This window comes from Camelus bactrianus, chromosome 8, assembly GCF_048773025.1.
Source record: "Camelus bactrianus isolate YW-2024 breed Bactrian camel chromosome 8, ASM4877302v1, whole genome shotgun sequence".
Taxonomy (NCBI): domain Eukaryota; kingdom Metazoa; phylum Chordata; class Mammalia; order Artiodactyla; family Camelidae; genus Camelus; species Camelus bactrianus.
The window spans coordinates 13,474,416-13,501,588 of record NC_133546.1 but is presented as its reverse complement, the minus strand read 5'-3'; the positions used below and the strand labels follow the sequence as shown (position 1 = coordinate 13,501,588).

General features: G+C 40.0%; 1 protein-coding gene across 4 annotated transcripts in view; it reads left to right on the top strand.

Moving 5' to 3' along the window:
• Nucleotides 1-1,618: 1,618 nt before the first annotated feature.
• The window catches only part of CCDC170 (coiled-coil domain containing 170), an 81,980-nt gene continuing 56,425 nt past the window's right edge, over nucleotides 1,619-27,173 (top strand). For 2 of the 4 annotated variants that reach the window (XM_074368150.1, XM_074368149.1), the window contains exon 1: nucleotides 1,629-2,367. In XM_074368150.1, coding sequence (XP_074224251.1) covers nucleotides 2,293-2,367 — 75 coding nt within the window. In that variant the 5' untranslated portion in view covers nucleotides 1,629-2,292. Of the gene's footprint in view, nucleotides 2,368-27,173 lie in introns of all 4 variants that reach the window. The other 2 variants (XM_074368152.1, XM_074368151.1) reach the window with 2 other exon arrangements.

The following is a 27,173-nucleotide window of genomic DNA, read 5'->3' as shown; positions in this document are numbered from 1 at the left end:
TTGGCATCTAATTAAGAACATCCCTCTTCTCTAAAGAGGCAGATATATGAGATGCACTAGGTTACATAGCTGGCAGCTTCCTGACCCTGTTGTCATTATGGAGAAAAATAGAAGTCCATACTGAGGTATTACAAATCATAATATATTGCCCACATATGCAGTCTTGTGAGAAATCTGGGCTAGAACATGCTTTGTACATTTTTCCAACCTCCTCGCCCCACCTGCTTCAACTACCATCACACCCAGAGTTACCCCAACTGCCAGCCTACATATTCTGTCACCATAGTGCCAGCTTGGAGTCTCAAATTACAGTCCCTTCCAGGGTCCAACTCAGACTTATATCCAGACTCAGGGTCCTCCTCTCCTCTTTCAAAAGACACATCATCAGATGCTGCCTTGAAGAGTCACTTGGCTCGTGTCTTGACATTGCATTTCCATATTGTTCGAAGGCATCTGGGGAGGGGTCAGGCCAGGTACTTTTTCTGCTCCCACTTACCACAAAAGTACATGGTTTTTACATAGAGAAAAATCTGTTTAACGCTGCTTAAAAAATTTTTTTTATTGTATTTTTTTCCAGCTTTACTGAGGTATAATTGACACATAAAATTGTAAGATATTTAAAGTGGGCATAGTGGTGATTTGATACAGGTCTACATTGTGAAAGGATTCCTCTTATCTGGTTGATTAACACATCCATCACCAACACTGCTTTTTAAAGACTATTCGAATTCATATCTTTTGTTGTCATGAAGAAGTTACAGGCTTAACCAGAGAGACCAGAATTAGACTTTATAAAATTGAATTCTGAAACAACTGATGTAAAGCTAAAAGAGAAGGGACTTTCTCAGGTTGGTTCTCTTCCAGGTGCTTCAAGGTTTCACCAGCTTTTGTGTTTCCTTGGGCAGTGTCATTTCACCGAAAATTTGACAAGCGTGTAGTGATTCTACTGCAAGGAAAAACTGCGACTTGAACACATGTTTACTACAAACTATACTATTAATAGGAGATTCCTGAAAGTTTCAGTTTCCATTAAGGTTGCTTCAAATGAAAGCACTGAGGTGATTCTGGATTGGATGTATAGCAATATTACCGTAAAATCAAAAGCCATTGTCAAGGCCAAGAAGTCCTCAGAGACAATAACGGATGCAGGAAGGATGGCTGGATGGAATCTAAGAAAAGCTGCCATATGTCTGATTTTATTTAATTGTAGAAGAGCACACGGGTAGGTCTACCAAGGACTTTCAAGTGAGGAGAATGCAGGTCCCATTTTTAGGTTCTGCTACAACAATTGGGGCCTTAGGTTACTCACCTTCCTGTCTTACGGTCTGGGGTCTGATCCTCAGACTGCTACTGACCAGCTGCACGCTACTGGACAATTTATTTCATTTCCCTGGGATTGTTTCCTCATCTTAAAAATGGATTATTCTAATATGCATGCACTTCATCATCTCGTTTTAAGTAATGAGATCATAGTTGGAGAGTACTTAGGACAGCTCTTGAAGGAACACATGGGAGTGTTTTATAACTCGAAGCTATAGTTGTTACTAACACTAGTATTACTATTATTTATATTTCCGTGCAGGGTTGCTGATAAGGTTAAATGAAAGAACGCTCAGCAGGGCAGGCCACATGATTTGCGGATCCCAGTACAAAATAAAAATGTAGGGCCCTTTGCTCAAAAATCATTAAGAATTTCAAGACGGAGACAACAGGGCATTAAACCAGCGCGGGGCCCGTCTGAGCGCAGGGCCTGTACAACTGCACGAACTGCACCCCCAGCAAGCCGGCCACCGGCGCTGGAAGAAGCAGAAGCGCTGGCACACAGTCGGCGCTAAATAAATGCTCGTTCACCTCTGGGTAAGCACGCTCCGACAGCGCGCGCCGCCAGCACCGTTAGCACTGACCCCCTCGTTGTCACTTGTCCTGACCTGAGGACGAGACCCAGAATTGCGCTCCCGGTGGAGTCCCTCGGTGAAGCCCAACCACCAACCCCGCTGTCCCCAGTCCCTGTGGCCGGTGTCTGCCGCTCAGCCGGGCCTCGGCCTGGCGGGAACGCCCTCGGGAAGATCCGGGTCTGCCCGGCGGCCCCGGTCTCGTCTCGGAGGCCCCGATGGCTCGCAGCCCCGCCCGGCCTCCCGGCCCCGCGGGGGCCGCCAGCGTCCGGGCCCCGCCGCCTCGCCGCGGTGTTTGCCGGTTGCCCGAGGAGACGCGCGGCGCGCACCCGCCGGCTCCCGCGCCCGCCTCGCTCCCCGCCGCCCGCGGGTCCGAGCGCGCCGCGGGGCTCCGGCCGCCATGAGCTCTTCCGGCCCCCGGCACCTGCAGCCGCCCAGCCCCGCCGCCTTGGGCGCCTCGTCGCCCGCGCCCGAGGTACGGTCCCAGGTCCCAGCCCGCGGGTCGCGCGCGGGGCTGGCGCCACGGCCCCTCTGCGCCGCGCGAGCGCACTGGGGATGCTCGGCCCGCGTGGCGCGAGGCGCTCCCGATGGGCAAATTTTCCTCTCGGTCGCGTGGGTAGGTCGTAGGCGGAATGTCCCCGCCTTAGAAGGGGACTGGAATTGCCGGCGGCCGCTTAGCTTTAGGAAGTTGAGGGGGCAAGTCGTGAATTTGTGAAGTGCGGCCGGATTTGAGATTGTACCAGTTTGCTTCTCTTGGCCATTTAAACGGGTTAAAATTTAAAGACAGCATGTCTGGCTTCTGTAGCGCCTTCTGAACTCCCAGCCCCCGGAGCAAATCTTGCTTAACGTTGAGCTTAACACTATTTAGCTACTAAGACGTGTTTCAGAGCAGTTTTTTTGTCAAACTCTGAGGTAGTAGGACTAACCAGTGTTGAGCAACGTCGCTGGCCTTTTCGTTGCTAATCACTCCAGAAACAACAATTAAGCTGTGGTTGCGTGCATTTACTCTTACTCCCAGGAGGCACTCAGGCACTGGGGACTCTCAGGCTCAGCTTGAGTCGAGTATTCGCTTCTGGACCTGGCACCACCAGGCATAGAGTATGTCGGGGTGGTTGCCAGAGACGGAGGAATTCTGTTCAGCGGAACTGCTAACCTAAGAGGTGTCCTTAGCCCAGCCATGCCGACCACAGAAATCCCCGGGGCACACTCTTCGATTCAAAACAAGGGGTGGATTCTCCAGCAGGCTATGGGAATTATTCTAATATTCAGCAGCTTTGATGATTTCCTTACATCTGACCCAAGAGTGCCTTATATCTGCCCTATATTTAGATTTTTCTCAATCCTCGTATTTATGTGTAAAATTAGTACCGTCTTGTACAAATGCAATTAATTTTTCTTCCGTTTGACGTTTGCAAATATTATCCCTATCTGGTGTCCTGTGTGAGTTAAGAATATTAGTCTATGCTTAAGTATGTAGAATTTTTATATTATTTATGTTTGGTTGGGAAACAAATCGAAAATAAATTACAGACCTCCTCGCCCTTCATCCCTAAATACTCTCGTGTGTATGTCCTGAAAACGAGGGCATTCTCTGACCAGAACACAGTGATCAAATTCAGGGTGTTTAACAGTGTTGTGATAGTATTATCTAATGCACACTATCTGCTAAAATTTTGCCAATTGTCCTAATAATCCCCATTTGCTGCAATTTTTTTTCATTTCAGGATCACACGTTTTATTTAGTGGTGTGTCTTTAGTCTGTGTAAACCTCGGAACAGTTCCTCGGCCTTTCTTGGTCTTCAATGATATGATATCTTTACAGAATCTACGTCATTTGTCCTGTAGAATAGGTTTATCTGATTGCTTTTCACGAGAAGACTTTTGGCAGGAATACAGTATAACTGATGAGTCTCAGTGCGTCACAGCAGAAGGTGCACAGTGTCAGCTTGCCCCACTAGTGTTGATGTTCCTAACTGGTGGCATCTGCCAGTTTTCTACTATAAAGGTGGAAAAATAAATAAGTTTTGATAATACCTGATTGTGTTAAGTAATCTTACTGATTCATATTGAGATTTTTAGGCTAAATTTTACCACCAATAAAATAGAAAAAAACCCACCAAGCTCAAGCTTTTAATTGACCCGAAAGACCTAAATTTTATTGAGAACAAAAGTAGAAGCAAAAGGCCAGCATTTATTACAATTTTTGAGTTTCCAAAATACTTCATCTGAGACGATCTTATAACTCAGGCAAGGCTGGAATTTCCCATTATATAGATGATGAAATAGCTTGCTCAAGTAGCAAATAATGGAGCAGGAATTTAAGAATCTTTCTTTTGAGAGTTCAGTACTTTTCCTGCCACACCATTATGCACTGAAAAACAGATGAAAATAAAATGCAGGGATAGTATGCAGTTGTGTGATGAAGTCTAATACTGCGGGACTGAAGGTATTAGCTTTGGGGTCCAAGCAGTCCTGACTAAACCACTTATTATCTGGGCAAGACATCTCAGAACTTTAGTTTCTTCATCTGAAACATGGGATCATACTACTTATCACTGTAGTTTGGGTATTTCACAGTTAATATATGTAAAGCACTTAATAGAGTGACAGAATAAATACTTCTTAATGTTAGCTGTTTTTATTCTTCATAACTTTTGGAATGTGCCTTGCATCAGCAATACCACTACCACACAGTGCTGTGACCATCCCTGACACCTCCATCAATACCTCCTCCACCACTTTAACAGTCAGTTATTGAGGGTCTGTGTGAGGGACTAAGAATACAAAAATGAATTTGACGCAGTCCCTGCTCTCAGTGAAGAATCAAGGAGTCTACAGTAACACATAACATGACTGATTCATTGGTATTCTCCATGCACCAAATTTAATGTTGCATTTTTCTCAAGTTGAGTTTACCCCTAATTAAATCATCAGCAGAGCTTTACTAAGCCAGAAAATGTGATGAATCCTAAGAGCAATATTATGTGAACCGAAGTGTAACCGCTCAAGCACAGAGGACGGAAACATGCTTGGGGGAAATTTGCAAATGTCACTTTGAGCAGAACAGTGTAACTTTGCCTTGCGTTTGAAATCAGATATGGAAGCTGAAAAATGTTACCAAATGATGTAAAGTAGTATCACCAGTCAGCAAAAATCTCCAGCAGTCATTTGGTAAAAAGTACTTGGATTTGGACTCCGAGGCCACAAGCCTGTGGAGCTACTTTGCTATGTCCGTGTTTTCACATTTTTGGGAGACATAAACTAAAGTTATGGCTCCCGTATATACCACTGTTAAGGAATTGAGCAAGATTCTTTCCTCTCTGTAAAGCATGGGTTAATGAGAATAGCTGTTGGACGGGGTTGTTAATGAGAAGCAAATGTAAATAGCAACACAGTCTATCAACAGCTACTGTTCCTTAAAGCGCAGGACTTACAGCTGGTCCTGTATAATTATGGGGAAAGTCACGTCAGTTTTTTTTTATTTCCCCACCATTTCAACCTTTTAAAAATTGTGGTAAAATACACATCACATGAAATTTTACCACCTTAACCATATTTAAGTGTACAGTTCGGTGGCATTAAGTACAGTCACATTATAGTGCAGCCATCACCACCATCTCTTTCTAGAACTCTTGATGTTGCAAAACTGAAACTCCGTACCCACTAAGCAGTAACTTTGCATTCCCTCCTCTCCTCAGCTCCTGGCAACCACCATTCTGTTTTCTGTATCTAAATTTGACTACTCTGGTTACCGCATGTAAGTGGAATCATACAGTATTTGTTCTTCTGTGACTGACTTGTTTCATTTAGCATAATGTCCTCTAAGATTCATACATGTTGTAGCACATGTTAGAACTTCCTCCCTTTTTAAGGCTGGATGATATTCCATTGTATGTATATACCATGTTTTTGTTTTCCCATTCATCAGTCCACAGACACTTGTGTTGTTTTATTGTGAATAATGCTACTATGATCATGAGTGCACAAATGTCTCTTTAGGATCTTGCTTTCAATTCTTTGGGATATAAGAATTGCAATTGCTGGATTATACGGTAATTCAATTTTTAATTTTTTGAGAAACTGCTGTACTATTTTCCATTGTGGCTGCCCCATTTTACATTCTCATTAGCAATGCACAAATGTTCCAGTTTCTCCACATCCTGTCCTTTCTTTTCTTTTCATTTCTCTTTTCCTTTCTTTCTTGTAGCCATCCTAGTGTGAGGTGGTATCCATTTCCGCTTTTTAAAGAACAATTTCCTCTCTCTTCTGGTTTGCTCTTTCTTTGGTTGTTGTTATTTTTCCTCCTCTTAATCAAACTCAAATTTAAGAAAAGATCTGAGTCTAATCACATATCTTCATATGAATTTACGTCAGAGGCTTCCCTAGTCTAGGTATAAAGAAAAAAACCTAAAGCTTTCCCAAAAGGTAAGAACTGAGAGGAAAAGAAATAGAGAAAGCTAAGAAAAAAGACAAAATGATGATGAAAAGAAATACAAATATATTAGTAATTATAATAAATATAAATGGATTAAATGCTTCATTAACTGACAAAAATGTCAAATTGAATTTTTAAAAAATATTCAGGTGTATGCTTTTATGAAAGACGTGTAAACAAAAGTATATGGGGAAAAATATATGGAAAAGTTGAAAGCAAAGTGTATGAAAAGATTTACTAGGCAAATAATAAGCCAAAGAAAGCTTGTTAGATATATTATACAAAATACTTTTAAGGCAAAAAAAAAAAATTACTAGAGTTCATTATAATGATAAAAAAATTGTATCAGTATCACATAGCGATGAAAAATTTTATTCATCAGGAAGTAGTAACAGTTCTAAGTGTTCTATGCATCTAATAATGGCTTCAAAATATATAAAACAAAAATTAACAGAAGCAAAAATCTATAAGGAGAACTAGACAAATCAATGACAATAGTAGAACATTTTTAACATAGTGTCCGAGAGATCCACCAAACAAAAATTTAGCAAGGGAACCATTTAAAAAGCTAAAATTACAAACTTGCTTAAGTCATTATGAAGAAGAAAAGTATATGAATTATTTGGGATATGGCTGTGAAAGTTAATAGGGTGAGTTTTTCCCTTTGTCCAAGGAAACAAATACCTTTCTTTAGACTATGAAGCAATCAATTGGACAAAATCCTACAAAGTTTACTCTATTGCTAGGGATTGAACTAGGTAAATAATTAAATGTTTTCCTTTGTTTAACAAAAAAGAGCTTTATACTATCAAAAAAAAATGATAATTTGATCCTGAGAAAACATTAGACAAACCCACCTTGAAGGATTTTCTACACAGTATCTGGCCAGTACTCTTCAAAAGTGTCAAGGCTGTGATTGACAGAGACTAAGGAGATGTGACAGTTAGACGCAATGTGGGAGTCTGGATTGGCTCTGGGACCAGGAAAAGGACATTACTAGAAAACTGGTGAAATTTGAATAAGATCTGTAGTCTGGTGAATATCATTGTACTAATGTTAATTCCCTGGCTTTAGTATACCTCAGTTATATAAGTAATTAACATTAGGGGAAGCTGGGTAAAGGGTATACAGAATCTCTCTGTTCTAATTTTGCAACATTTCTCTAAGTCTAAAATTATTTCAGAATAAAAAATTTAAAAAGCTAATGAGAACCAGTTAATTCATTTATCTATCCAACTTTGTCTGTTTTAACTACAACACTTGGTTTCTCTTGGTATCTAATGATTCTTTTGTTTACCACCTGGCTTTAGAATGCAGCATGAGAGAAAGCATTCAAAGAACAGGTAGGAAAAAGAACTTTTTGAACACCAAACAAAGAGCAAATTTTTCCTTTCATAGTTTAAAAAAGTTGTGTGTTTATTTACTCAGTGTTACCAAATGTAATGGGTAGTGCATTCGGAACAATAGTGAGTGCTCCTTGGTTTGAACTTGAATTAAGTGGACTAATTATAAAGACATTTTTCTGTGTTCAAGGACAATTAAAAACATTTAATTGAAAAAAGGAGTAACATTTGCTGTACTAGGAATTGTTTATGCTAGGTTTCTTACCCAAGGTTTCTTTTCGCTTTGTTTTGCTTCCAAATTTTTTTTTCCTTTGAAATTGGTGCTTTGATCTCAGGCAGAGAAGTTCAAAGGCATTGCTGAAGTGGACCAGTAACACTGCACTCTTTCTCTTACTCATATCAGCACCAACTATTGATTATGGCTTCTATCTCTACATGTTTAGATAGTACTTGAATAAAATATTTTAAGTATTGCTAATCAAAGGAAATGTATGAATTCTCTCTCTGAGTAATTGAAATAACTCCCTTTTGGTTGACTCGATTTACCCTTATGCTCTCCCTCCTCAGTCTTCCCTGTTAGCTTTGTACAGAAATGTATTTTTCAGCATTTTTAGGTCATCGTCATCTAATCTCAATGTCAGTAATAAGGGGAATGATGTCAAGACCTGACTATAATTAGCACATTTCCCTAAGTCTTTTCTACTTGAGGGTAAATGAAACGGGGAGAGTGGAGTATCCAAAAAGGAAGCCTTGATGGTGAAATTTTGTGAGTGTCTGGAGTAAGCGAAAAAATAAAAAATTTGCTTAGTGAGTCATATGTTGGGTGAGTCACCCATTCAGCAAAGGCTTGTCGAGTCTTAGGCACCAAAGATATGGAAATTCTTTCCTTCAGCAGTTAAAAAAGTAAGGGTTTATTCTAAAGCAGGCTCTGTTTTAGTTGAGGTCCCACTCTCCTAAACGTTATATATTTTAGTGGGGGAATAGATAGTAAAAGGAAACAAATGGATAAACAAGGTAATTTCAAAGTGTGCTAAATGCTTTGAAAAATAATAAAGCAGGGTAGCAGCATCAAGACTGCCTGTGGTGGAGGTGGGTCTGCTTTGGGTAGAGTGGTCTGATGGACTCTCCCCCGAGATGACAACTACGCTGAGTGGACGGTGATGCTGCGATGCAGTGTTTTCAGATATAACAAGGGCAACTCCCTTAGGGGGAATGAGGGCAGTGTGTTTAAAAAGAGTCCAGTTTGTAGCATGTGCCTTCGTTTGGGTATGTCTCATGTTTCCTCATCCTTAGATTCAAGTCACTTTTGGCATTTATAGTGATTCTATATGAGAGATGCTCTGTTCTTCTCAGTGCATCATGTCAGGAGCCTCATGTCAGTTCATCTTATTATCGATGTTATGAAAGGCAAAGAAAGGCTGAGAAGCAAATTAAACTGACTAAAAATACCTGACAATACAAGCAACACACTTATAGTCGCTCTAAGGAACGTTAGTGAGATAATCGGTGAATAATGTGGTATCTTTTTAAAATTTCTTGAATTTGACAGTTGTATGCAATGGAATGTCCTTATTTTTAGGAGATACATGCTGATGTGTTCAGGGGTGAAAGGCTGTGATGTCTGCAAATCACTCAGATGATCCAGCAATCATGACTGTAATGTGCAGAGAGAAAGGAATAAATCAAATGTGACAAACTGTTCTCACCATTGGTGAATCTAAGTGAAGCAGATCCTTGATTATTCTTGCAACTTTTCTATAAGATTGAAATAAAACTTAAAAAAATTCTGTGCCTGCTGCAAATCGGGTTACTAAGTAGAAGATGCTGTTTCTAAGTATTGAGCTTATGGTATAGTTATTAAATAGTAAATTAAGTAATAAAAAAAATTCGAAAAAGGAAGGAGGCATTGTGGCTGGAATAAAGTTATGGTCTCAGAATAGGGTCTAGAAAGGAAGACAAACAAGCCGTTCGTTACACAGGGTGCTCTACTAGACAAGGGGAGGGATGGGGAGAGGTGCGGGTAGGGGAGGCTTCGCTGAAGTTACTAGGGTGGTGGTAGGGGGACGATGTTGACTTTGAAGTGCCAGCAGGATGTGGGTGATGTTCAGTGACAGATGGAAATGTGAATCTTTAGCTAGAGATGCAGGTTGCAGAGCCATCAGTTACTACAAGTGGTTGAAATCTCTGGAGGGCATCAAGTAGACCACTGAGGGTGTCTCGAATGATGGAGAGAGAACCTCAGAGAATACCAGGCTAAGGAGTGGGTGGAGGAGGAGGAGCTGCTGGAGGGACTGAGAAGGGAAGGTCAGATAAGTCAGAGAAAGGAGAGGTGCTTAGGAGAGTGGTGGTATCAGGGGTGAGTCAGGAGAGTTCAGGGAGGGTGTGCTTTTTGTGGCAAATGCCAAAGGGAGGTCATGGCCGATAAGGAGTAAAAGTGTCCCCTGGACTTGGTGGTTGGGGCCATCATCCCCCAGGAAGTAAAGTTTCAGCTGAGCTTTGGAAGGTGAGTAGGTGTTCGCCAGGCAAAGGGTAGGTGCTGGGAGTGTTGGATGAGTTTCCTCCACGGCACCAAGCATGGGTGAAGGCGGTGGGATGGGAAGAAGTGAAGTCCGTTCAGGCAACTGGAGAAGCCAGTGTGGCTGGGGTGGCTGGAGGAGACGGTGAGGCGAGGACGTCAGTGGGGATTGGAGTTGGTAGGGTAGGCAGGGGCTGATTCTGTAGGACTTTATAGGAGTTTGGATTTTGTCCCGAGGGCAAGGGGGAATCCCTGGAGAATTTCAAGTCTTGGGATATAATGGACAGTTCTACATTTTGAAAAGATCACTCTGCCTATAAACGGATTAGAGGCTGGGTGGCGGGGGATGAGGCAGTAAATTTGACGTTGAGGAGACTGGGCAGGCCATTATGGTAACCTCGACTTGGATGGTGGACAAGAGGCCTGAGAGTGAATAGTTATTTAGGTGTGAGAATCAACAAGAGAGTTGCATTGAAACTGTGAGGAGGGAGAGATTGCAAAGGTTTGTGGTTTGAGGAACCAGGTGGATATTTGGTGCCATTTCACTGAGACGAGAAAGGACAGGTTGGTGCAAAATAGCATGAGTTCAGTTTTACGCATGTTGGGTGTGAGGGCCTGTCCAGTATCCATGTCACATCCAGGAAACAGTTAGCTAAGGAGATCCTGAGCCCAAAAGACAGGTTTTGGCTGGGGATCGTCTTATATTTGGGGCATGTCACCATCTAGATGGTTCATGAAATTATGAATAAAGGAAGTCCAGAGAAATAAGAGGCTTTCCAGGGAGGGCGTAAGAAGGAATTTTTAAATTAACATTGAAGTTTACCATGTAATGGTTGAGGGGAAGCAGACCAAGGGAACTGAGAGGCTATGGAGGGAACTCATCTATTTCTTCCTAGTATAGGCACCTCATAAGAAAATCATTTGCTCATCGATTTATTCATTTATTGAGCAAACATTTGTTGGCCTAAAAAGAATATTAACCAGGGAGTCAAGAGACTTGGCTCTTTTTTTTTTTTTTTTAACTCTGTGTGTGTGTGTGTGTGTGATAATTAGGTTTATTTAAATATTTATTTTAATGGAGGTACTGGGGATTGAACCCAGGACCTCATGTATACTAGGAATGCGCTCTACCACTGAGCTGTACCCTCCCTGCTGACCTGGCTCTTATTGACTGAAATGAGCTGATTTTGTTGTCTTGAGCTCATTCTTCACCCTCTCTGTCTGGTTTCTGTATGTTGTAAGGTTAATTTCCACCCTACATCTTCTAGGAAATATTAATAAATAAATCATAACTTCCAAAATAATTTGAGGAGGCTTAGAACAGAATTATATATAAAACAGTAAGTTAGAAGGTGTGGTATAAGCCAGCCCTACCATGTGCTAAACGTGAGACCTTGTGAACATGACTTAATTAATCCTTCTAGGCCTCAGTGCCCTCTTTGTGAAAATGGGAATATTACTGCTGATTATGGCTTTTTGATCAAGATAGTGGACTGAGTACCTGCGTACATACGTGTCCTCTGCTTCTCTAAACCCGATTCAAAGAGAAGAAAAAAATAGAAAACAGAATCATTCTCTAATGCTGCTGGGAATAACACCAGATTAAAAAAAATTTTTTTTAACCATCCTGGAAAATACAAAGGCAGTGGCATCGTGGTGGTAAATAAATGGCACAGGAGAAGGTAGCAGTGGAGGTAGAACGTATTTCTCAGAGACCTCGGGAAGGTTCCATGCTTGGAATTGGCAGATGTGGATATGGATTAGGAAGTGGGAAGAAATCAGGCTGATTAATTGATGAACAGAACGTGGACTGGCTGCCTTCGTCCTCGGCGCCCCTCCGCTGCCTGAGCTTTGGACCCACCTGCTCCTACTTCCTGCTTTTCAGCCTGCAGTCTGTGGTGGGTGGGATGTTTGTGTCCTCCCCAAATTCATATGTTGAAGTCCTGACCCCTCAATGTAGCAGGAAGTGGGGCCTTTGGGAGGCACTTAGGTTTAGATGAGGTCACAGAGGTGGGCCCCCCCATGATGGGATTAGTGTCCATATTAGATGAGGAAAGACTAGAACTCTGCCTGCCATGTGAGGACACAGCGAGAAGGTGGCCATCTGCAAGCCAGGAAGAGCGTTCCCACCAGGAACTGACTAGGCTGGCACCCTGATTTTGGACTTCCCAGCCTCCAGAACTGTGAGGAAGCTGTCTGTTGTCGAAGCCACTCGTCTGGGGGACTTTGCCATAGCAGGCTGAGCTGACTAATAGTCAGCCTGTGCTAAGTTAGCAGAACCACTCATGCGCTCAAAACTCACACCCAGCACTGCCCATTTAGGGCAGAGGCCTTACAAACAAATATGAAGTGCTATTACGGTGGAACATAATGGACATTGTCTTTAATCTCACAAACTTTCTTCATATGAAAGTTTCTCATGACATATATCCTTAAAGGCTGAAGTGTCTTAAGCTGTCCCTCAGGGAAGATACTTACCTAGAGAAATACTCTTTCTGCCACTCTAATTTACAGACTCTGAAGCTGTGCTTAGCTGACTTGCTTCTGTTGCTTTTCGCTGATGTTTTGATTGTCTTCAGGTTTTGAGCTACGATGGAGAGCTCTCTGGTGAGTGACTGAAGTACGAATACATATATAGTGAGTATAAGGCTTAGAAACGATACAACTTAGGTGGGTAAAAATTTTGTAACATTTTATAACAAGCTCAACTTAGCTCAGAAGACATTATTTCCTCTCCTTAGAAGAAAAATACCATTTTGTCAATTCAAGGAAATTTATTACAATAGTTTCCCTCACTCCCTTTCCCCTTAGGTAAACTAAGTTTTTGCAGGTGGAGTTGGTTATGAGTATCTTGGGGAGCGGTGGTGGGCGGGGAGCACTGGGCTGAACACCATCCTCTGTCTGTTTGGTCCCAACTTCCCTCGTGGACTCTGGCAGCCATCTCTGCTGAGGTCCTTGGCTTTGCCCTGTTCCTGAAGGTCCACCCATGCTCTCCGCTCTTTATTCCCATCCCAGGTCCCTCTAAGTTCGTTGTCTTATTTGCACCTACCTTTTTGCCTTACTTGGGAAGACGGGACACCAGGATATGCCTGAGAAGTGGATGCTGGAGGTGGGGCTACCCTCAAGCCTAATTGGTACAACACTCAGTCATCGCCACTGGTTCTGTGCCCAGGAGCTGCACTGTCTTTGGGGCTGCTATGAGAGGCTTCCCCTCCAGGACCACATCCTGGGAGCAAGGGCATTAGCTGGCGTTTTCATTCTTCCTTCTATCCCCCATCACTCATTGCAGGTGTTATGTCCTAAGAGGGCTGGCAACATCTAAGCCCTGGTCATGTCTTTCTCCAATTCTTCTTTTCCCATGTATTTGAGCCACACTTTTCTCTGGATTTATTTAGAATCAACAGTTAGAATTTTAGGGAATAGCTGCCAAAACCAGTGATTATGGTTTTGGCCATGTTGATTGTTAAATGTTTCTTTCTGATAGTAATTAATACATATTTTAAGGCCATTTCTAATCTGTGATTTTAAAACCATGCCACTTGGGTGAAGAAGCATGTTTACATTTCTGTTCCTAAAGGCAAATGGGCAGGCTGGCATTTACTTATAAGCAAAATTAAAATATTTAGATTTATTCAAGTTTACAAAGCTAGATTTGTTCAAGATTCAGGTGATGCAGCTTTGTTTTACATCGTCATGCCCTCAAGACAATTTATTTCTTCTCTAGTCTGGCAACGATATTTGCATGAGTTTTTTTAAAAATTTTTTTGAAGTATAGTCGATTTACAATGTTGTGCTAGTTTCTGGTGTACAGCATAGTGATTCAGTTATACATATATATAGTCCTTTTCATATTGTTTTTCATTATAGGCTATTACAAGGTATTGAATATAGTTCCCTGTGTTATAAATAGGGCCTTATTTATCTATTTAATATATAGTAGTTAGTATCTACAGTTTTATCCAGTTTATCCCTCCCCACCCTCTCCCCCCCAGTAGCCATGTTTATTTTCTGTGTCTGTGAGTCTCTCTCTCTTTTTGTAACCTTGTGTAATAGCCTGGTATCAACCTCAAAATCATACTTTTTTGAAAATACAGAGTGTTATGGTTACTTTTATGTGTTATTTTGGCTAGACTAAGGTATTTTATTTTTATTAAGGTGTAGTCAGTTTATAATGTTGTGTCAGTTTCTGGTAAACAGCACAATGCTTTAGTCATACATGAATATACATATAAAAGCTAAGATATATGGCCAAATACCAATCTCTATTTCACTGTTGAAGGTATTCTTTAGGTGAGATTAAAATTAGATCAGTAGATTTGAGTAAGACAGATTACCCTCCATAATGTGGGCGGGCCTTGCCCAGTCAGTTGAAGGCCTGAGAAAAAAAGACCACAAGAAAGAGGGAATTCTGCTTCCAAACTGTCTTTGGACTCAAGCAACAACATCAGCTCTTCCCTGGATCTCCAGCCTGGCAGCTTACGGTGCAGATTTCAGACTTGTCAGTGCCCGCAATCATGTGAGCCAATTCCTTAAAATAAATCTCTCTCTCTCTCTCTCTCTGTATATGTACACATTCTATTGGCTCTGTTTCTCTGGGGAACCCTAACTAATACACAGGATAACTTCATTGCATCCTTCCATGCTAGAGGAGTTTGTTAGAACAAATGGGTTTATGGTCCACCACAAAGGACAGTGCAGCCAGGCCTGTGGGTGCTTCACACACAGCACAAAGGTTAATAATGAACAGCAGAAAACTGGGGAGAGTGTGTTGTATTTACTGCCTGATTTGCTAGAGAGGCACGGCTGATCGATCCATCAGTGCCACTGGGGACCACCATATTTTAAGGGACCCATGAGAATGTTTTAATTTCTTCTAAAATCAAGAGAGAGAGGGAAAAAAAGCTTTTAAGTTGAAAAAAATATTTTAATACATAATATTTTGATATGTTCCTCTTTATACCAATCAGTTATAAAATATAATTTTAATAGCTTTATGGAGGAAAGAGACCATGAAGGTAAAAGTACATGTGACCCACAAAAGTTATAATGTGGCCTAGTAGGGAGATGAAACTGTGTGTAGAAACATTGTATAGAAAGCATTGATAAGCAACAGAAGATATGTTACTAAGAGGTAAGTAAGAGAAATTTTTGTCTCCAGTTATATTGGGATATGATTGACCTACAGCACTGTGTACGTATAAGGGGTACAGCATAATGACTTGAGATAAATATATTGTGAAGTAATTACCACAATAATTGTAGTTAAATTAACATCCATCATCTCTTGTAGATACAAAAAAAAAAAAAAGAAAGAAAAGAAAAAAGTTTTTTCTTTGTGATGAGAACTTCTAGGAGTTTCAAATATATCATATAGCAAGCAGCTTTAACTGTAGTCCTTGTGGTGTACATGACATCCCCAGGACTTATATATCTTATAACTGGAAGTTTGTGCTTTTTGGCTATCTTCACTCAACTGTCCTACCCCTCACACCCCCCACCCTCCTCTGGTAACTGTAAAGCTAATCTCTTTTTCTATGAGTTTTTGTTCGTTTTGGTTTCCACATATGAGATCATATGGTATTTGTCTTTCTCTGTCTGACTTATTTCACTTATCATAATGACTCAAGGTCCATTTGTGTTGCTGCAAATGGCAGGATTTTCTTCTTTTTTTTAAATGGCTGGGTAGTATTCCATTGTATAGATATAGACAGATATAAATATGTCACATTTTCATCCTTATCCATTCATCCATTGATGGACATTTAGGTTGTTTCCATGTCTTGGCTGTTTTAAATAACGCTGCAGAAAAATTTATCTTAAAATTGCTTGCTCCTTCTTCTGTGGGTTGACCTAAAATGATGAGTATTGAAATGAAGTCCAACAAGACTTAAGTCTCCCTATGACAATTTTATGGCGTTAGAGAATTGTTCTTTTGGAAGATGGGTTAAACTATATTTCAGTTCCATTCTAAGAGAAATATTCCTGAGGAACCAATTGAATGGACAACTTAGTGACGTTTGAAACACACCATTCAGCGTAGGCACTAACTTATTGCATTTAGGAAATATTTTCACTTTAAAATAATTTATCAAGTGTTTTACAATAGACGGAGTGGAAAAAATCCCATTTGGGAAGAGTTTTAGAATCATTCATATGTGAATATATACATGTATATTCATGATACCAATGAAGAAAACGTCCCATCTAGTTGTCAACAGATTTTTGTTTCCACTGTTCACTCACAGAAGCTATTCCATATGTGACAACGTTCCCAAATCTGCATTCATTATGAGCCTTGACAGATACACCCAATACCTCCCACAGAGCTAGATCCAATAAAGTGCTGAAAAATTGCTAGTCACTTACAATAGGACCTGAAATTAATTAACTTGCCTGTGAATTTCTCAACTACGAAGTTATCTTGGTAATGTGAACAGATTAAAAAAAAAGAGTTTTGTATTAAATGAAAATATAAGCTTCCAAATTGACTAGACCTGACCTGTACAACATTTATGAAGTTGTAGAAGGGATCTTCCAAAATGTGGTTGGAAAGAGGTTTATGAATTTATTAAAGTTAAACTTTGTGAACTTAGTATTAGCTATGGAAATGCAACTCTTTATTACAACAGCCAGACTTGCCTCGCAGACAGCAATATTGAATGAAAGTCAGAAAAGAGTACAATTTAGGGAGAAATGATTACGTGTGTGTGTGTGTATGACAATAACATAGTAACCAACAATAGGGGCTTTGGAGTCAGATAGACTTTGGTTTGAATTCTGGCCATTCCACTTCATTCACTCCTTCATTCATTCTATGATCTTTACTGATACCAAGTCAGTGGGGATACAGTGGTGAACAAAACAGGCATTTTCCTGCCTCTGTGGACCTCAGAGTCTAGTGGGGGGGGCATAGATATTAAGTAAATAATTATATAAATAAATAATAGTTGATTTGATGATAACATGAAGGATAGGCATTGGGTGACATGAATGAGAGTGTTTAGATTTAGGCTCAGGGAACATTGACTTAAGGACTGAAAACAGGTCACAGTGGCTGGTAGAGTGAGCCAGAGTGAGAGGATGGAGTTGAGGGAGGAGAGGGGAGGAGGGGAGGGTTGGGGAAGAGAGGGAAGAGGAGAAAATGGGAGGGGAAGAGAAGAGCCAGAAACCTCAGAAGTGAGATTTGGATCAAATACCTTATCATCTTTGAACCTAAATTTCCTTTTTTTACAATATGGACAGTAGTAACAGCTTCACATGGCTGCACTCTTGATTAATTGACATTGTATTTGAATCTGTGCTTAATACAGACCTAGCATAATACATATTTACTGCCTGGTGGCTATAAATAGTAATAATGCCATCATGGAGTTTGCATTCTGGTGAGGTAATAATATCCACGTCAGGAATGGAAATAAGCAGAGAGACGCTAATAGCTGTTTAAAGCGCTTCAGAGAAAAATCCCACATTTATGCTAATTTTAGAAATGATTTTTTTACATTACAGTCACAACTAAAGGAAAAGACGAGACTAAACATCTTAATGTTTTCTGATTAACAAGCAAATGTGAGTGACATGTATCAGCGAGGTTACAGAATAAAGATACTGACATTAAAGAGTGTGGATTAATGTAATTTCCCATAACGTACATCTAGCATGTAAAACTTTGAGATTAAGATCAGCTGTTACACAGGGAGTGACAATAAGCTTCTAAAGACAGGATGAGTTAAAGAAACAATTGCAAACTTATTAGCCAAGATATTTTCATAACAAGATACAGAAAAATTACAAATTAGATAGGAAGGGACAAAGATTAAGAGTTGTAATTTTGGTTCCTTCAAGGTAAGTATTTTTTAGGTGTTTTAAACTTTTATCCTTATTTAACAAGATGTAGATGAATAATTCATAGCCTTTCCTCCCCAGCGCACCGTGGTCAACTCTCTCCTCTCCCTCCCAGCTTCTTCTGATGCTCATCTCTCTGTTCTAGGTTGATCTTTAGCCAGGGCTGATTTAAAAAATATAAAGCGTGTTATTTTCTGTTTTTACAAGAGGTGAGTAAAATTCCACCTCTACCTGCTCCAACGGGACCCTTGTTTAGCAATAGGAAAGTATTGAAATTCAATAAATAGGTTCAGCTAGGTATTTTGATCTTTGCTATGCTAATCCTAGTGATGTGAACACAGGGGAAGAAGCCTCTCCATTCTGTTTGTCCATCTACTCATCCATCTGTCCGTCTGTCATCCATCCATCTTCCATCCATTCATCATTTATTCAACAAACAGTGAATGTATATATCCACTCAACAGACATTTACGGAGGTGTCCATCATATGCTAGAACATGTGCTTGGTGCTCGGGATACAAATATAGTTGATTTCTAGGTTCTGCTCTCAAACCCACAGCCTTGTAGCTGCATCACTTACTCACCTGTTAATATTCAGCATGCATTTCATGAGTGCACCAGGCAGTGTAGACACTGGAGATACATTGCTGAGAAACAGACATAGGGCCGGCCCTCATGGGGCTTACATTCTAGTTGCAGACCCAAAATTAGTGTAGAAGGTGAGGGCTCTGCTCCCCAGAGTGGGCTTGTGGTTGCAGGAGGTGTGCAAAATGATTTATGAGAGTTTCAGAAAGAAAATATTTGCATTATGATTTTAATTTCACCTGAATGTACATTTTTGTGTACATTTGGTGTAATATGCCTAATATGTATAGTTGTATATCATTTATACATAGATTAATATTCAATCTTATTCCATAAGTTCATACTGATAGGTTGCATAAGCAAAAACATTCATAGACCTCCTGGTAGAAGTGTGGATTTAGGAGCAGGTAGGTTGTGGTTTTTTTTTTTTTAACATTTTTTATTGATTTATAATCATTTTACAATGTTGTGTCAAATTCCAGTGTTCAGCACAATTTTTCAGTTATTCATGGACGTATACACACTCATTGTCACATTTTTTTCTCTGTGAGTTATCATAACATTTTGTGTATATTTCCCTGTGCTGTACAGTGTAGTCTATTCTACAATTTTGAAATCCCAGTCTATCCCTTCCCACCCTCCACCCCCCTGGTAACCACAAGTCTGTATTCTCTGTCTGTGAGTCTATTTCTGTCCTTTATTTACGCTTTGTTTTTGTTTGTTTGTTTTTGTTTTTGTTTTTTAGATTCCACATATGAGCGATCTCATATGGTATTTTTCTTTCTCTTTCTGGCTTACTTCACTTAGAATGACAGGTTGAGGTTGTGGGTTTGAAGTAAGGTTCTATCACTTGCTATCAGTTGAGTATGGCTGAGCGAGAAGGAGTAAGAATTGCTGTAAGGATTGAGTGTAATCGTGTTAGTGCAGTGTTTATGTATATCAGATCCTTAAAAAAAGATAACTATTGTCACTGTGTTATTATTGATGTAATAAATATTAAAATGCAGGTATCTTTTGGGGGAGTAATAAGGTTTATTTATTTATTATTTATTATTAATGATTATTTTTTTAATGGAGGTACTGGCGATTGAACCCAGGACCTTGTGCATGCTAAACACATACTCTACTACTGAGCTGCACCCTCTCCCCTACAAATGCAGGCGTCTTTAAAGTGATAGAGAAATATTGAGAAGGGACTGATTAAGTAGTGACCCTTAGTATCATAACTCATAATAAAGTATTGGTGGGAATGTAAATTACTGCTAACTTCTTGTGCAGTATGTATCAAAATCCTTGAAATTTTTATTCACTTTGACCCAGTTGATTCCCTTCCAGGAATTTATCCTAAGGACACAATGAGAAATTCTAACAGATTTATAGTAGTGACAGATAGGAAAAAGAACTAAAGTTAAATTACAGCTTTATGATGGAATATTGTACATCTCTTAACTTTTTAAAAGAAGTCTTGGAACACCTTCTTAGCATAGTGGGCAGCATGTCAGTCTCATAAAGAATGCTTGGGGAAATGTTAATATTTAGTGAATAGGATACAAAATTACAGTTATAGTGTGACTCCAATTATGTTTGTTTAAAAGTGCACAATATATGTATAGGAAAACTACGATAAAGAAATGCGTGGAAATTTCTCAGTATTGTTTCCGTTTGGTAAGAATGTGGGTGAGATTCATCTTTTTTCACTGATTGAGTGATCAGCGAATTATTAACCAAAACAGATAGAACAAGATGAGGATGAGGGCAGGAGTGGTATTTGGGGTAAAAAATTCTGCCTGGGCATCCGAGGAAGGCTTCACAGGGAAGCCAATTCGAACTCTTAAATTGGGCCCAGGCTTTTGTCAAGTGGAGAAAGAGACTGGGAAGAAGGTGGAAGGACCCAGGCATGGAACTGTTATGAAAGGTACATGGCATATTTAGACAAATATAAATTTTCCTGTGTGACTGAAGGTTAGGCTAGATATTGAGCGCTGGGGTAGAAACACTGGTGATGGGCATTTGGCTGACTGAGAGGTGATTTGCATACTTTCAAGAGATTATCCCTTACCGTGTTTAAGGTGGGCAGCTTTTGGAGGTAGGGAGGGACCTGCTCAGGTGTACATTTCATCACGTCTACTCTGGCAGTGAGAAGGTCAGATCGGGAGAGGAAAGGAAGGGAGGAGAGAGAGGAGGCAGTTGCAGTCAGTCTGCATTTATTTCTGGATGGAGCTTTGGCCGAGCTGTTTTCACTCCTAATGTTGACATGCCTTAACATGATTACATCAGCTTAGACTATATGACATTTGAGAGCTTGGTAAGTTGGAGTTAGATCTCTGAGGCCTCAACACTCACCTAACAGGACATATTTCACTGGTCTCAGAGGCAAGCTGGATACAGATGATGAGGAATGCAGTCTTAATACAAGAGGTCTCAGGAATGTGTTTCTGATATTAACTAAATTAATGCTGTCAAATGACATTTAGAGGATTGGCTGAAGAAGTTACGTTCATTCATTCTATGCTCTACTTCAAATTATCCCTGAAAAGTCAGAAACCGAAGAGAGGCGCCTATTTAGAATCCATTGTATGAACTCTGCTGTAGAAGTACTTTTACTGAGCAAAGGCTTGGCGTTATGCCGTTGGATTGTTCTGTGAGTTTTAAAATTTGTCGTGATTTCCTGTAGTGAACAGGTGTGCTGTTACTGAGCAACTCGTTAGCTTTACCTTGTGGTCCCAGTAGATAGTGTGACTCACGTTGATCTGTGTGAAAGCCAAGTCAAACTGGTCCGCGCCTAACAAGTGCGCGGCATCAGCGGCTCGTACAGGACGCGCGCTTCCTCTTATTCGTTCCCTGTTTCCATCTTTGCTGCCATTTGTTTACTTCCTTTTTGGTTTTTCCTGTTTTGACGTTGGATAAGAAATAAACTTGAAACTTTGCATAGAAGTTAAAGTCATCCTGTAAGATCTAGACCTTTGGTAAACTGTAACGATTACAGGAAACATCAGTGGGGTAGAAACGAGCTTTTAAGATCCTGCCGTGGTATAGAAGAAGCTATTCGGTGATTGGGAAGTATGTTCCAGAACATGCACAGAGTCAAAGGCAAGACAGTTTTCCTCCTGTCAGAGCTTATGGTTATGTGACCCATCCATGATTTCCAGTTTGCTAATGCTCTGGGGATGGACAGGCTGCAGTGGGTCTTAGGGGGAGAATCTGTATGTTTCCTAAACATCATTGCTGGGGCCGGGGCCGGTGGGGGAGCGGGGCGCAGTAGTAGTCAGCCAGCTCCAGATGGTACTTGGTATAGCAGATGAGAGCAGGTTGAGACTGTGGAATGAAACAGATGGGAGGGCTAGGATTAATTAATCAAGGGAGCATCCACCCACCCATCCATTCACTTATTCTGCAGATAATTATTGAGCGTTTACATTGTGAGGTTCTGAGTAGATGCTAAGTAGGACTCAGTGGACATCATAGTCTTTTGAGGGAGGGAGACAGTAAACACGTAATTACACATGTCATGCATTCCTTACCCTTGTGTAAGTGCTGTGGAGGAGAGGCACAGGTTTCTATGAGAGGATAGTGGAGAGATAGAGGTGTGGTCAGGTGGGAATTTTGATTGGTCATATCCTTCAGAAAATTAGGCAGAGGGAAAAATGGATTGGGAAGACCTTTTTATTTTGTTCATTAAAGCAGAGTTGATTTACAATGTTGTGTTAGTTTCTGGTGTAAAGCTTAGAGGTTCAGTTATATGTATATATATTCTTTTTCATCGTAGGTTATTGCAAGATGTTGAATGTAGTCCCCTGTGCTATACAGTAGGAACTTGCTGTTTATCTGTTTTGTATATAGTAGTTTGTATCTGCTGATCCCAAACTCCTAAATTACCCCTCCCCTCCCCCCGTTTCCCCTTTGGTAACCATAAGTTTGTTTTGTATGCCTGTGAGTTTCTTTCTGTTTTGTAAATAAGTTCATTTGTGTCATTCTTTTTTTTTTTTTAGATTCTACATATAACTGATATCACATATTTGTCTTTCTCTGTCTGACTTATTTCACTTAGTATGACGATCTTCAGGTCCATCCATGTTGCTGCAAATTACATTCTTTCATTCTTTTTTATGGCTGAGTAGTATTCCATTGTGTATACACCACAAACTTCTTTATCCAGTTATCTGTCGATGGACATTTAGGTTGCTTCCATGTCTTGGCTATTGTAAATAGTGCTGCTATGAACATTGGGGTGTATGTATCTTTTTCAAATTAGAGATCCCTCTGGATATGTGCCCAGGAGTGAGATTGGTGGATCATATAGGAAGTCTATTTTTAGTTTTCTAAGGAATCTCCATACTGTTTTCCATAACGGCTGCACCAATTTACATTCCCACCAACAGTATAGGAGGGTTCCCTTTTCTCCTGCCCTCTCCAGCATTGATCGTTTGTGGACTTTTTAAGTCTGGCCATTCTGACTGGTGTGAGGTGATACCTCATTGTAGTTTTGATTTGCATTTCCCTGATAATTAGTGATGTTGAGCATCTTTTCATGAGTCTGTTGGCCATCTGTATGTCTTCTTTGGAGAAATATCTATTTAGATCTTTGGAAGTGAATATGAGATGAGTGAGAGGATTACTATTTAAGATGAATACACTGTCTGTTAGCTGATTTTCTTGTTGACCTCTGACCCCTCTTTTGATCTTCCCCAGCTGCTTCCTCCTGAGCTCTTAATTAGGAATGATGTAATGCAGGTCTTGGGGAGAAAAGAGGGTGAGATTATGGGTTCTATCTTTAGAAAGGAAGGGCTTCCCAAACAGGAGTCTGCCCACTTCAGTCTGTCCTCTAGAGTGTGCTGAGGACATCCTACCTCTTAATGAGTAATGAGAGTTGCTAAGCACTGCAGTTTAGAATTTGAAATCCACCTTTAACCTAATTTATTCTGGACACAAGGGAGAGAAAAATTAATTCTAAAAACTTAATTGGGGATTTTGCTTTGTTGCCTTGCCAGGATTCTTATTGGAAGGTTAAAAATTATTTGATTTCTTTCCAAAATGAAACCTGGAGAGATTACATATTGCTAACATTTCCCACCATCTTCTCATTTTTTACAAAATGGTCCTCTGGGGAGGCTTTGCCAGGAGTGTGTAAGCTGGACGTCATGGGTTCCTTCTAACAGAAGACAGGCTACTAGAAATGATAAAGGAGCATCATTTTTATTGAGTTTTCTTTGGGCAGAGCTAAGGGTCACCTTGGAGGAGAAAGAAGGGATTTAGTGCAACATAGGTGGTATTTAGGTTCTTTTCTCTGTCTGGCTTGTCTTTTGTTATTTGGAGATCTTTTTACAGTTAACAAAAAGCTTAAAAATCATTGAACTCTTGTTTTAATCCTCGAAGATATTCTTTTGGCTGTTCTGTTGTGTTGTTCCATTCAGTTTTGCGGTGAACTTCCTTTCCCAAATGTAGTCAAAACCTTGCTGTTGCACAACAAAAGCATTCCAAGTATTGCTGGAAGCTCAGTGATTCTTTCTACTTCTGCTGCCTTGCACACACTGAGGTTCAAGTTCAGGGTCTCAGCCAGAAAGGAATTCACTTAGTATTCATTTTCTTAAGTCTGAAGATTAGGATGTTGAAAATTCTAGAACATTGGACTCCTGAAACATGTTTTCAGTTGTCTTTTATTAATTAATTAAGAAATTGATTTTATTGTTACAACTAGAGTCACTTTTCCTTTAAAAATTAGAACGTTGCAAATGAAGCTATAGTTCCCTTTGTCAATCACCCCTAGTCCTGCTCCCCTTCCCCCATTTCCAGAGGTAATTATTAAATAAGTTTAGCAAGTATCCTCCAGACAGCTAAAAAATATTTTGTATTCATACTTATACCTAAAGAAAATATGTCACCTTGTTTAACATGTATTTTTAAAACGTAAATGGTATCATCCTACTAGTGTTGTTCTCTAACTTACTTTATTTGAAAAACAGTATATTTTTGAGGTCTATCCGTGCTGCTCTAAATAGATTAGGTTCAGTTAACTCTTTTCTGGGCTCCCATATTACGGGTGTATTATTGTTGACCAGTTCCTGTATTGATGGACACTATGAACCATGAACATTCACATAGACTTTTAGGAGTAGAATTGTGGGTCATGGGTTAGGTGTCCAATTGCCTCCCGCAGTGTCAGGGACATTTTATATGCCCATTCATTAAACATACTTTGTTTTTTAATTTTTTATTTGTGTATATATATATTTATTGAAGTATAGTCAGTTTACAATGTTGTGTCAATTTCTGGTGTACCGAATAATGCTTCAGTCATACATGAACATGCATATATTTGTTTTCATATTCTTTTTCACCGTAAGTTACTACAAGATATTGAATATAGTTCCCTGTGGTATACAGGATGAACTTATTGTTTATCTATTTTATATATAGTAGTTAGTATCTGCAAATCTTGAACTCCAGCTTATCCCTTCCCAGTCCCTTCCCCCGCTGATAACCATAAGTTTGTTTTCCATGCCTGTGAGTCTGTTTCTGTTTTGTAAATAAGTTCGTTTGTCTTTTTTTTCAGATTCCACATATAAGTGATATCATATGATATTTTTCTTTCTCTTTCTGGCTTACTTCACTTAGAATGACATTCTCGAGGTCCGTCCATGTTGCTGCAAATGGCATTATTTTATTCCTTTTTGTTTATGGCTGAGTGGTATTCCATTATATAAATATACCATAACTTGTTTATCCAGTCATCTGTTGATGTACATTCAGGTGGTTTCCATGTCTTAGCTATTGTAAATAGTGATGCTATGAACACTGGGGTGCATGTATCATTCTGAATTAGAGTTCCCTCCAGATATATGCCCAAGAGTGGGATTGCTGGATCGTATTGTAAGTCTATTTTTAGTCTTTTGAGGAATCTCCCATTAAACATACTTTAATCTTAACTTTTAAATTATATAGCACAGAAAAGCCATCATTGCTTCCAGATCTACTACCAGTTGTTTGCTATTTGGCAAAAGAATTTCCTTTTTAGAGCTTAATTGCTTCATTTTCAGGTAAGGGGTTAAGAACAGTCCCTACTCGCAGGGCTGTTGTGAAGACTGAATGGGAATAGTTCCTGATTCAGTGACTGTTAGTTTTGATCATATATGTGTGTGTGTGTGTGTGTGTGTGTGTATAGAAGATACATATCTAATAAATATTAGCGTTACATCAGGATTAGTACTTAAAGCAAACCCTCAAAAGGTTTGGCATCTAAGTTTTTTCTAAAAAACTTAGATGCCAAACTAACTTTCATCCATGAAGGTGAAGGACTGCAGTCCTTTTATTTCTTTAATAAATTTTTTAATCTGTGATGGAGGTACTGGGAATTGAACCCAGGACCTTGTGCATGCTAAGCATGTGCTCTACCATTGAGCTATACCTCCCCCCGACCCAGTTTCTTTTAGCAGAACCATAGTATGAAGAACATTTTGGGATGCTGTATTCTTCTCAATAGGGATATTGTCTTAGAAGGGTTTTTAAGTGACACCCAAGGGAAAAAGGAGTGAGAACAATGTAAAAGTAATAGACAGTTTTTTTTTACAAAACTTGATTTAATGCAGAAATGTCTTCTTTCAAAATTCTTCCCACAACCGCTAAGATGTAGACACTCAGATTTATTTCCTGAATTCCACGCCCATCACACTGTCCCCCGAGGGCGCTAGTGAGCCCCGGAAACCAAATGCAGATATAAGAAAGAAAAGCAGGAGGGCCAAGAAAGTGCTTCAAAATCCGGAGGAGAACTGATGAGTGGTCTAAATTGAGTGGAGCATTGGTCGGAGAAATACAATTTGCAAGACTTAACTTACTATGCAGTGTAAATTAGGGAAGCAACTGGACTTGGTGGGAAGAAGTTGGAGAGTAGGGGAGAGATTCTTAGGAGAGATCGTTCACTGGGGCAGCACTGGAGGCTTGAAGAGAGGGAGAGAGAGAGGGAAGGGGAGAGGGACTAAAGGAAACATTCCATCTGGGGCCTCGGTGACACAGTTGTGCGCTGCAGTGTGGAATAATGCTGGAACAAAGAAAGGGGACTGGTTATGGGGCAGAGAGATAGGAGTGGATTTATGCGCTTTTGTCAGAGGTAGGCAGTGATTTTCTTCTCTCTCTCTTTTTTTGTCAATGGGAAATTAAGACAACGAAGTACCATAGAAGCAAGACTGGCCCAAGACATTGTCCCCAGGTCAGGTAATTGGGCACATTGTGTACTAAATTATGACTAAGCTTATCTCTTCTTTATGCCTTTGAGCTTTGAAACCATCCTTTATTCTGAAAAGCCTATGAGCCACCCTATGAGGCAATTTCAATCATTATCATAATATCAGTAGCAGAATCAAATCATACGTAGTTGGCTTTCTAAAATTAATGTAAAATTGCTTCATAGGTTGGCTGAGAGAGACCTAATAACTTAAAAGTGTCCGCATGTGGGGACAAATGGATGAGTTTTTAATCTTGCCATTTTGAATAGGAGAAAATTAGTTTTTTTTAAGTGAAGATTGTTTAATATTTATAGAAAAAGTTAAAGATTTTTCCAAAAATTTTGC